At 38.1% G+C, this 12,351-nt stretch overlaps 1 protein-coding gene across 4 annotated transcripts in view; it reads right to left on the minus strand.

Annotated features, from left to right (window-relative positions):
* Nucleotides 1–12,351, minus strand: part of KLHL2 (kelch like family member 2) — a 121,626-nt gene that overhangs the window by 68,695 nt on the left and 40,580 nt on the right. For all 4 annotated transcript variants that reach the window (XM_084973896.1, XM_084973894.1, XM_084973895.1 and 1 more), the window contains one exon: nt 8,633–8,754. In XM_084973896.1, coding sequence (XP_084830022.1) covers nt 8,633–8,749 — 117 coding nt within the window. In that variant the 5' untranslated portion in view covers nt 8,750–8,754. The remainder of the gene's footprint in view (nt 1–8,632; nt 8,755–12,351) is intronic.

Here is a 12,351-nt window from a genome sequence, read left to right on the forward strand (position 1 = left end):
AAAAGTAAATGGATTAAATGCCCCAACCAAAAGGCACAGACTGGCTGGATGGATACAAAAACAAGATCCATATATATGCTGTCTTTTGTTTTGTTTTGTTTTGTTTTGCTTATTAGGGCTGCACTCACGGCGTATGGAGATTCCTGGGCTGGGGTCGAATCAGAGCAGTAGTGGCCAGCCACAGCCACAGCAACACAGGATCCAAGATGTGTCTGCAACCTACACCACAGCTCTTGGCAATGCTGGATCCTTAGCCCACTGAGCAAGGCCAGGGATTGAACCTGCTTCCTCAGGGATGCTAGTCAGATTTGTTAACTGCTGAGCTATGACAGGAACTCCTAAATGCTGTCTTCAAGAGACCCACTTCAGTTCTAGGGACACATACAAATTGAAAGTGAGAGTATGGAAGAAAATATTCCATGCAAATGAGAATCAAAAGAAAGCTAGCATAGCAATACTCATATCAGACAAAATAGATCTTAAGGAATATTGTAAAAGACAAAGAAGACATTACATAATGATCAAAGGCTCAATCCAAGAAGATATAACAATGGTAAATATATATATGCACCCAACACCAGATAACCTCAATATGTAAGGAAAATGCTAACAGCCATAAAAGGAGAAATTGACAATAAACAATTAAGAGTGGGGGACTTTGACACACTATTTACAGCAATAGACAGATCATCCAGACAGAAAGTCAACAAGGCCTTAATGATGCATTAAACCAGATGGACTTAGTAGATATTTATAGAAGACTCCATTCAAAAGCAGCAGAATACACATTCTTCTCACACAAGAACATTCTTTAGGACCAATCACATTCTGGGCCATCATGTATCAAGCCTTGGTAAATTTAAGAAAACTGAAATCATATTAAGCATCTTTTCTGACCACAATGCTGTAAGACTAGAAATCAATGACAAGAAAAAAGACTGCAAAAAAAAACCACTAACACGTGGAGACTAAACAAGATGCTACTAAACAAACTAGAAACCAAAGAGGAAATTAAAAAATACCTAGAAACAGATGACAACAAAGACAGAACACTCCAAAACCTATGGGATGTAGCAAAAGCAGTTCTAAGAGGGAAGTTAACAGCAATACAAGCCTACCTCAGGAAACAAGAAAAAGCTCAAATAAACAACCTAACTTTACACCTAAAGCAACCAGATAAAGAAGAACAGACAAAACCCAAAGTTGGCAGAAGGAAAGAAATTATAAAGATCATAGCAGAAATCAATGAACTAGAAAACCAAGAAAACCACAGAAAAGTTCAATGAAAGTAAAAGCTGATTCTTTGAAAAGATCAACAAAATTGATAAGCCCTCAACCAGACTCATCAAGAAAAAAGAGAGGACTCAAATCAATAAAATTATAAATGAAAAAGGATAAGTTATAACTCACATCACAGAAACACAAAGGATCATAAGAGACCACTACAAGCAACTATATGCCAATAAAACAGAAAACTTAGAGGAAATGGACAAAGTCTTAGAAAAGTACAGTCTTCCAAGACTAAACAACGAAGAAATCGAAAAGATGAATGGACCAATCACAAGTACTGAAACTGAAACTGTGATTACAAAACTTCCAACACACAAAAGTTCAGGACCAGATGGCTTCACAGGTGATTCTATCAAACATTTAGAGAAGAGCTAACACCAATCCTTCTGAAACTATTCCAGAAAATTGCAGAAGGAGAAACATTCCCAAACTCATCTTATGAAGCCACCATCACCCTGACAAAACCAGACAAAGATACAACAAAAAAAGAAAATTATAGGCCAATATCACTGATGAACATAGAGTCAAAAATCCAAAACAAAATACTAGCAAACTGAATCCAGCAATACATTAAAAGAATCCCCCATGCATCACAGGGATGCATGGATTCTTCAATATCCGCAAATCAATCAGTGTGATCCACCACATTAACAAACTAAAGACTAAAAATCATATGATCCCTCTCAATACAGAAAAAGCTTTTGACAAAATCCAATACTCATTTTGGGTACCAACCCTTCAGAAAGTGGGCATTGAGGGAATCTACCTCAACATAATAAAGGCCAAAAACAACAAACCCACAGCTAACAACATTCTCAATGGTGAAAACCTGAAAGAATTCCTGTTAACATTAGAAATGAGACAAGGATATCCACTCTCACCACTACTATTCAACATAGTTGTGGAAGTCCTAGCCATGGCAATCAGAATAAAAAGAAATAAAAGGAATCTAAATTGGAAAGGAAGAAGTAAAATTATCATTGTTTGCAGAGGACATGATATAATACCTAGAAAATCCTAAAGACACTACCATCAATGAATTTGGTAAAGTTGCAGGATGCAAAAGTAATACACAGAAATCAATTGCATTTCTATACATTAACAATGAAAGATCAGAAAGAGAAATTAGGGAAATAATCCCATTTACCATCACATCAAAAAGAATAAAATACCTAGGAATAAATCTACCTAAAGAGACAAAAGATCTGTACTCTGAAAACTCTAATAAGACACTGATGAAAGAAATCAAGATGATACAAACAGATTGAAAAGGTATACAATTCTCATGGATCAGCAGAATCAATATCATCAAAATGACTATAGCTACCCAAGGCAATCTATAGATTCAATGCAATCTCTACCAAATTACCAATGGCATTTTTCACAGAACTAGAACAACATACTTTAAAGTTTGTTTAGAAGCACAAAAGACCCAAAATAGGCAAAGCAATCCTGAGAAAGAAAAATGGAGCTGGAGGAATCAGACTCCCTGACTTCACAGTATACTGCAAAGCTAGAGTCCTCAAAACAGTATGGTACTGGCACAAAAACACATATCAGTGGAACAGGATAGAAAGCCCAGAATTAAATCCACACACCTACGGTCAACTAATACATGATAAAGGAGGCAAGAAAAGACAGTGGAGAAAAGACAGTCCCTTCAATAAGTGGTGCTAGGAAAACTGGAGAGCTAAATGTAAAAGAATGAAATTAGAACACTTCCCAATACCATAGACAAAAATAAATTCAAAATGGATTAAAGACCTAGATATAAGACCAGACACTACAAAACTCTTAGAGGAAAACATAGGCCAAACTCTGACATAAACCAGAACATTTTCTCTGATCCACCTCCTAGAGTAATGACAATAAAAACAAAAGGGACCTAATTAAACTGAAAAGTTTCTGCACAGCAAAGGAAACCCTAAACAAAATGAAAAGACAACCCACAGAATGGGAGAAAATCTTTGCAAATGAAGCTAATAAGAGATTAATCACCAAAATATACAAACACCTCCTGCAGCTCAATTTCAAGAAAACAAACAACTGCATCAAAAAATGAGCATTAGATCTAAACAGACATTTCTGCAAAGAAGACATACAGATGGCCAAAAAACACATGAAAAGATGTTCAACATCACTCATTATTAAGAGAAATGCAAATCAAAACAACAATGAGGCACCACCTTATACCAGACAGAGTGGCCATCATCGAAATGTCTATGAACAATAAATGCCAGAGAGGGTGTGGAGAAAATGGCACCCTCTTACAGTGTTGATGGGAATGTAAACTGTTGCAACCACTATGGACAACAGTATGAAGGTTCCTCAAAAAACTAAAGGTAGAATTACCTTATGATCCATCAATCCCACTGCTGGGCATCTATCCAGAGAAAACCATGACTCAAAAAGATACATGTACCCCTATGTTCATTGCAGCACTATATATGATAGCCAAGACATGAAAGCAACCTAAATGTCCATCGACAGAGGAGTAGATAAAGATGTTGTGTATATATACACAATGGAATATTACTCAGCCACAAAAAGGAATGAAATAATGCCATTTGCAGCAGCATGGATGGACCTAGAAATTACCATGCTAAGTGAAGTTAGTCAGACAGGGAGACACAAACATCATATTCTATTACTTATAGGTGGAATTTTAAAAAGGGATACAATGATCTCATTTGCAGAAAAGAAACAGAAACAGACTCACAGACCTTGAAATTCTTATGGTTACTACAGGAAACACGTTGGTGGCGGGAAGGTTGGAATGGGAGTTTGGGATGGAAATGTTCTAAAATTAGGTTGTGACAGTGACATCAGTCAGACAATGAGACACTAACATCAAATGCTATCACTTACATGTGGAATCTAAAAAAAAAAAAGACACAATGAACTTCTTTGCAGAACAGATACTGACTCACAGACTTTGAAAAACTTATGGTTTCCAAATGAGACAGGGTGGGGGATGGGGGAATGTCAGGAGACATGTTTCTACAATATTTTCTTAGCCTCTTTGCTTCTATTTTCTATGCTGAAAACTCCATCTTGTCCTGCTTTACTTTACCCGATATTCCTGCTTGAAAAACAGTCCCAGTGCTGGTAAATGCCTTAAGCTTAAGAACAAAGACCTAAAGGCCTAAGTTATTCATGTGGTCAGCTGAATGAGGACATAATGCGTTGGTCTAGGCACGCCGGACCTGTGCAGATTGGCACACTGTTTGCACAGCAAGATATGTCCTGTTAAAATAAGAGAAAGAAACCTCATGACCCCAAGTGGTTTATGAGCAGTCGTTAGCAGAATATGCATCAGCAGAGAGAACCGATGGTACAAACCTAGGCACACCAGGTTGCCACAGATAGGCTTGCCATTTGCAAAAGCACAATGATGGTTCTCTAGATGCTATGCATAGATAGCTGATGCCAAGCTTCCTCAATGCTAATGACTGTTAAATGCCTAAAGGTCAGAGTAAAAGCTTAACCATCTACTAGCTATGTGACTTTTAAAATAATAAAAGAACTTTTTAAATAATAAAAAAAAAACTATATCCTGCACCTGCAACCCCCTCCTCACTTGACCTAATCTTAAAGAGCACAATAAAAGCAGTGTGGTATCTTGAGGTGGGGCTCTTGGTCCCTGAGACCTTGAGTCCCCTGGTTCCCACCTTTAATTAAGATAAATGTCTCTGTGTCTTGCTTTATGTTAACTTTTTCCATAAGTTTCACAGCACCCGTTCTCCAGCCCTCACCTGCTGAGCTGGTCTCAGCAGGGGGATGCACTGAGGGTTTGGGATGGAAATGCTATAAAATTTGGTTGTGATGATTGTTGCACACCTATGAATGTAATAAAATTCATTAAGTGATTAAAAAAATAAACTGTATCATAAAGTAATCTAAAAAAAGATAAAATTAGGTTGGGATGATGCTTATACAACTATAAATATAATGTTCATCGCAGCACTATGCACAATATCCAAGACATGGAAACAACCTAAATGTGGATTAACAAGATGTGGTACGTATACACAATGGAATACTACTCAGCCATAACAAAGAACAGAATAATGTCATTTGTGGCAATATGGATGGAACTAGAGATTCTCACAGTAAGTGAAGTAAGTCAGAAAGAGAATGACAAGTACCATATAATATCATTTATATGTGGAATCTAAAATATGGCCACAGATGATACTATCTACAAAACAGAAACATGGACATGGAGAGCAGAAGTGTGGTTGCCAGGGGAGGGAGTGGGATGGTAGGGGATTTGGGGGCTGGTGGATAAAAACTAATATTCGGAATGGATGGGCAATGGGCTTCCCCTGTACAGCACAGGGAACTACGTGTGACTGGGTCATTCTGCTGTACAACAAAAATTGAAGAAACATTGTAAATCAACTATTCTTTAATAAAATAATAATAATAAAATTCATTGAATTAACAAAAAAGAAAATATCTAAACTTAAAATCAAAGTTTGAAAACCCTGAACAAAAAAATAACAGCAACACCAAAGGGGGTAAAAATATCAGGAAACCCTAAACAGCCAAGAATTAAAGCCCTATTACTTACACAATACAGTGACAACTGTTCCCTATTTAGAGTTAATCTTTCAAATTACTTCATTCCCCATTCAGACTCAAAGTTAACAAGCCTCACCTCAAACAGCTATTATATGTATTTTAAATCTATGTAATAAGGAGATTGCAGAGTATCACAGAAGGAACCAAAAACTAGCAATCAAGGAAACCAGGGTTATAGTTCTGTTACCAATGTCCTCTCAGACAGCTGGACCTCAGCATTCTATGGTACTGTGATTCTACACAAAAACATGCAATCTCAAAGTAGACAACTAAGATACCAGCTATCCTAAGATTATACTTGATTAATAAAATGGAAGAATACAAAATCGAGATTACCTGACAAGAGATCTGATTCTAGATCTAATGAGAAAATCCACCCACATTGATAAACTTCTGATTCAGAGAAAGTTATGCCCCCACTGTCCACATTCTCCCAGCAGATAGACTCAGAGCAGGGCTTCTAGCTGGGGCTATTTAAAACTTCAGCTTCACATTAATAAGAATACCAGATACCTCCCCCAAAGATACCCCCCCTTTCCTAAGGTGAACAGCACTTAGAAGAAAGTTTTAATGAAGTACAAAGAAAAAAAAAAAAAAAAAAAGACAAAGTACAGAAAACAAAAAATAAGAGAGGAAGAAAAGAGCAGTTTGGTGTATCTTGATAGGTAAACCCTTGTATTTCATTAAAAAATACTTGTTATGGAAAAGGTAGCTGATTTCAATCAATTTTATTTCCAAACTGACTTTTCCAAAACAAGTATTTTTCAATGGAGTATAAAATAAGGCTTTACACACCAAGACATTCCTATGCTGAAGAAACACCCCTCTTCCAAAAAACTACAAAAAACCCCAATGTGACTGTTAAACATTTAATGAGTCTGCCAAATACAACTCCTTGAATGTATTTCCTATAAGAGCTAGCAATATACACAAAAGGCAAATTAGCAGGGAGGTTTCCTGAGGGTTGTGATGACTAACACCTCAAGATTGGAACGTGATAGTTATTAAAAGATACATGAGAGGCGTTATCCCAGCTCCTCATAGGCCAATATCTCCGCCCCCAAGAACTACTACAAACAGCGTTCAGGGCTGAATTCACAGTCTAGTCTCTCAGGCCTAAACCACTTTTTGCAATTTTCTCCCATGTGATGCATTATGTTAGTCAAAGAAACCAAATTAATAATTCATTTACTAAAGGTCAGATAACAGCACAATGAGACTCATGCACTCAAATGAATAAAAAGAAGGAAAAGAAACCCAAGATAAGGGTCTTGTTGAAAACAATGCCCCCGAATCCAGCAAATAGCATAACTGTACAGAAAAGACCAGAATGAGATGACATATACCAAATATTTTATTCCGTGATAAAAATATGTTCACCTAGCATCTGATTCATACCTTTGAACCACAACTTCAGTATCAAACAAGATCTTTCAAATGCTTTACCCCATGAATAGCACTTCCAAGCAGAGGCTAATTGAGGCCATTGAGGACAAATCTCCAGGAGGCCTTACCACTGCCAAGATTTAAGATTTAATAACAGCATGTCCTAACAAGTTAAAATACAATGATTTCCATCTTCAAACACAAATATTCTGTAGAATAGTTCAACTAATCACAAGGGACAAAAAATTAACTCACAATGTCCTATTTGTGCAAATAGAATTTAGAGATTATTTAAGAAGTTAGTCCTAGTTCGTTCTGCTATCCTCCAAACAGTCTACCTATTCAAAAGAGCAGAAATAAATACTATCTTTTAGATGCTAATTTGGTATAATGATCAAAAGTTAAAAAAGGCATGTACCTTTTGACCTACCAATTACATTTTGAGAAATCTATCCCATGAAATTTTTGAATGCAAATTTTTATGTTCATTCACTGCAACATTTTTGTAAAGGTGAAAAATTATGTATGCTGATTAACATATAGGACACTATACAAAAGAATGAACTGACTCACATTACTGACTTGTAAAGAACTCCAAGACACTTTGTTCAGTGAAAAAAGCAAGTTATAGAACAAGCACAGTAAAATTATATTTATGTCCAGCAAATGGCACGAGTGTGTGTGTGTGTGTGTGTGTGTGTGTGTACGCATCACCATATAGAAAATGGTCTGAAAAGATTAACACCAAACAGATAACATGCTACGCACTGGGGAAAGAGAGTAGATCACTGGGTGAGATGGGTGGGCGGGAAGAGAAGAACACTTTTAAAGAGGGACTTTCAACTCACCTGTATTATTTAAACATTTAACATCATATATAAAAAACATCAGTTCTCTTAGAAGAGAGATGCAATGTCAAACTGTAGCTAAAATCTAGAATCACTAACAGAGGATGCTGAGACAGTCAAAGAAGTAAAGGCTGTCAGCCACCAAAAACACCCTCTACAGACTTAACCTATCAAGGAATAAAGGAAAATGTGGGCAGCACTGACCAGTAGTTAAAAATGAACATGACCATGTAAGAACAAGCATCATTCACAGAACTAAAGGTTCCGTATCTTAGAACTTTAAGAATATAAGAAATACCGAAATCAGGAACATTATTAAAAAGGTATACTAATTTTATTTTATTTTTAATTTTTTTTTTATTTTTTTGGCAAGGTATACTAATTTTAAATATGTCTTAGAAATACAGTTTGAACAACAAAGTCTATCACCTTGGTATAAAGTGTCTATGTATGGGTGTGCTCTTTTGCATTAGAACACCGGCATATGTAAACAACCATGTGGTATGAGGTGTCACCTTTACCTGCACATTCTCTTCCGTCACCTGAATCTCCGCCGTGTAAACATAGTCAATCAGCATCCTCAGGGTCCAGCCGTCCACCTCCTTGATTCGCACCCTCTTTGCTCGGCTCTCACTCATCTCACCTGAAACACAAGGAGCAAGGCTGACACTGCAGCAGACACCCAGTGGGAAGACCATGGACTAGCAGAGGTTTACTTTATTCAGTCAGCAACATGGTCAGCTGCTTCAGCAGACCTGTACATTCCCACACCTCTCCTAGCTCACCTGAACAAACCATACAAGGTACTTCTGCTACCTTGTATGGTAATCACTATGCCTAGAAATCACATCATGATGATGAATGGCCACGTGTCCAACTGCTTAACACCCAGGACCTTACACTGTCCATGCCTTTTTTTGATCCATGCTGTGGACAAAGGTCACCTGCCACATGAGTAAACAAACAATATTGCAGCCATCAAGCAATCAGCTACTACGGACAACCAGAACTGTGCACTATGAGGGAATTCAGGATGGGGAAAAAAAGAAAAAGAAAAAGAAAAAAAAAAACCAGACTACTGACTCTAGACAGTTAAGATGCACATCAAAAGAATGATTTCAATGAGTCTAGACTCTTGCACCTCCCCATAATAGAAAAGCACCAAATTTAGGAGTTCCTGCCATGGCTAAGTGGTTAAAGAACAAAATGAGTATCCATGAAGATGCGGGTTGGATCCCTGGCCTCGCTCAGTGGGTAAGGATCCAGCGTTGCCATGAACTGTGGTGTAGGACACAGATGCGGCTCAGATTTGGCATTGCTGTGGCTGTGGTGTAGGCTATCAGCTACAGCTCTGATTCAACCCCTAGCCTGGGAACTTCCATATGACAAGGGATAATAACATAACATAACATAAACATAACATAACATAATATAACATAACATAACATAAATTAAATTAAATTAAATTAAAATTTTAAAAAAGCACTACATTTATTCACTTGAGATACCGATTTTTTTCTTTAACAGTCATCTTCTGATGTTTCAACTTTGTTTTCGTTTTCGCAAAAACTCCAAAACATCTTAGCTCCTTTCCTAACCTCTTCCAAGAAGTCCCTCAGAACTATCTGTGAGGCTGTCTCCTGGGCTTAAGTCCTTAGCAACTCCACCAAATAAAACATAATTCCCAACTTTGGAGTTATGCATTTTTTCAGTGGTCAGTGCTTTTGGGCAGTTTATTTTCCTTTTGGATTTTTACTCAAGACTAGAATGCAGGGTTACCCACTTCAGCTGACAGCAAGGAGCACATGCTGAGGAGAAGAGCCAGGTTCGAAGCACATACTCAAAAGCAGGCCAGTGCTCACTCCTGCCCTTGGGGTGGACACACCTTTCAGGCAGGAAACATCAGAACACAATTACAGAAGACACAGAGGGACTTTAAGTCAAAAGATGGATCATAAAGAGGTGAGTCAATGGCCAAGACAAATGGCAATGAGCCTTCTAGACCGAGTTCTGCCTCTGTTTGTCATTTCTATGGCAACTTCATCATGAAGTCATCTCCATACCAGCATTTATTACTAAAGCCAGATGCCCTTCTACATCACTGCCTGCTACTAAGTGCTATATGACCTCCCTCCTAATCCCCACTGAACTAGTTAAGGATCACAAAGACGATCCTCTCCTGTGGAAACAAACAGGGAAGCAGAAAAGAGAAAGGATGGCCCCTGAACTCAGGGGATTTGGGGAGTAAGAAGGTTTGGATACACCGGTGCAGACAACATGAAATGATCCAAAAATAGGGAGATATAAGCAGCAACTGATCAGGAAAGAAAACTTCAGCTGGAAACAAGACAGTCTAAAAATAATGTTGAGCCCTAGGTGACACCTTAGCAAAAGGTTTGGTTTCTACATTCATCAGGTTTCAAAGATAAAAGCAGCAGCATGAAAAACAATGCAGCTGTATCACCTCACCTTCACCTCCATCAGCATTTCCTGTTAGAAAAACAATATAAAGGCCTCAAAGATTTCTTGAAAGCTCAATTCCTTTTCAGGTACTTGACCATAAACTATCAGAAAAGCCTAGATGAATCCATAATTACACAGAATTCCTTTGCAAACACAAACCCTGGGAAGAGAGAAATAATAGGGATAAGATATACTTAATTCCCTGCCTTCCTGGAGATTGTCTCTGAAAGGATCTCAGAAAAAATGCTGCTCCCCTGGAGTTCCCGTCGTGGCGCAGTGGATAACCAATCCAACTAGGAGCCATGAGGTTGCGGGTTTGATCCCTGCCCTTGCTCAGTGGGTTAACGATCCGACGTTGCCGTGAGCTGTGGTGTAGGTTGCAGACTCGGCTTGGATCCAGCGTTGCTGTGGCTGTGATGTAAGCCGGTGGCTACAGCTCCGACTGGACCCCTAGCCTGGGAACCTCCATATGCCGCTGGAGCGGCCCAAGAAATAGCAAAAAAAAGACAAAAAAAAAAAAAAAGCTGCTCCCCTAAGAGCTAAAATAACCTAAAAAACTTCCCAGGTGGAACATCCCCAGTACTACAGGGGAAGAGCAGAAGTTCATGATACAGTCCTACTATAAGCCTATACAGCAGAAAGACAAGGGGTTGAGTTATGCGTCTGCTACCTCAGCTCATTTCTTTTTTCCTTTTCAAGAAAAGGGGAAAGCCCATTTTCCCCCTTAAAGAAACGGGAAAAAAGCAGGATGGAGGAATATAGAAAGATAATTCTTCATCTGAATCTAAGGCATCTTTCTCTGCCCTCCTCTCACTAGATCTTGTAGTTGATGGAACTTGCGTCCCCTGAAAGTTCTTCTGTGCCTAAAATAAAGGAACCTTGGTAATTTCCACCTGGATTTAGCTAAGGACCACTCTAACTCATCTCTAGGGCTCTAGTGATGTGCAAAGCCCCATAGGGCCTGGGACCACACAAGTGTAAAACCACATAATTAGTTTTCAAGGAATACTTGATGGTGGAGCTCCTGCTGTGGCACAATGGGATTGTCCATCTCTGCAGCACCAGGATGCATGTTTGAAGGCCTGGCATAGTGGGTTAAGGATCCAGCATTGCCCCAGCTGTGGCATAGGTGACAACTGTGGCTCAGATCTGATCCCTGGCCTAGGAACTTCATATGCTGTGGGGCAGCCAAAAAAAAAAAGGCCTGATTTTAACTTACCTATATGACTGAAAAATTATCAGTCCTTCGTTAAGCAGTTTTTGATATTATAGTTTTAAGGTATTGCCATATGATGCATTGTGTTGATTCAGACATTCCTTGTGTATTATTTTTAATAATTACCTCTCTCTGAAAAACAGTTATCTACTTTCAACAAATTCAATCTCTAACACATATGCTTTAGAAATGTTCTCATCTTTATTTTCCATATTAATTTACAAAAAGTTATAAAAACAAATAGCATGCCACAGACTGTGTTAATAGTTTAAACATTCCAGTAACTACTAAGAATCAAAACACATACTAGAATTGTAAAAGCTATTTAGAGCTAATTCTAGTTGTTACATATTACTTACTGCCTTTTACCTGTTTATAGAGGACATTTATTTTTGATTATGAATGTCTTAAAAGATACCCACCAATAGGGTAAAGAGTTTGTGTTTAAAACACTTAAAATTAGTCTTGATTGTGGGTATTCTAGCTCTGAAGGATTTCAGTCAACAAACGTTTCCTGAACATTCACTACACAGGCTGAGCTAAATAGTGAACACTGAACCA

This window comes from Sus scrofa, chromosome 8 (assembly GCF_054392235.1).
Source record: "Sus scrofa isolate SSC_HxYL_T2T_F1_AM1 chromosome 8, Sscrofa_HxYL_maternal_Yorkshire_Landrace_v2.0, whole genome shotgun sequence".
Taxonomy (NCBI): domain Eukaryota; kingdom Metazoa; phylum Chordata; class Mammalia; order Artiodactyla; family Suidae; genus Sus; species Sus scrofa.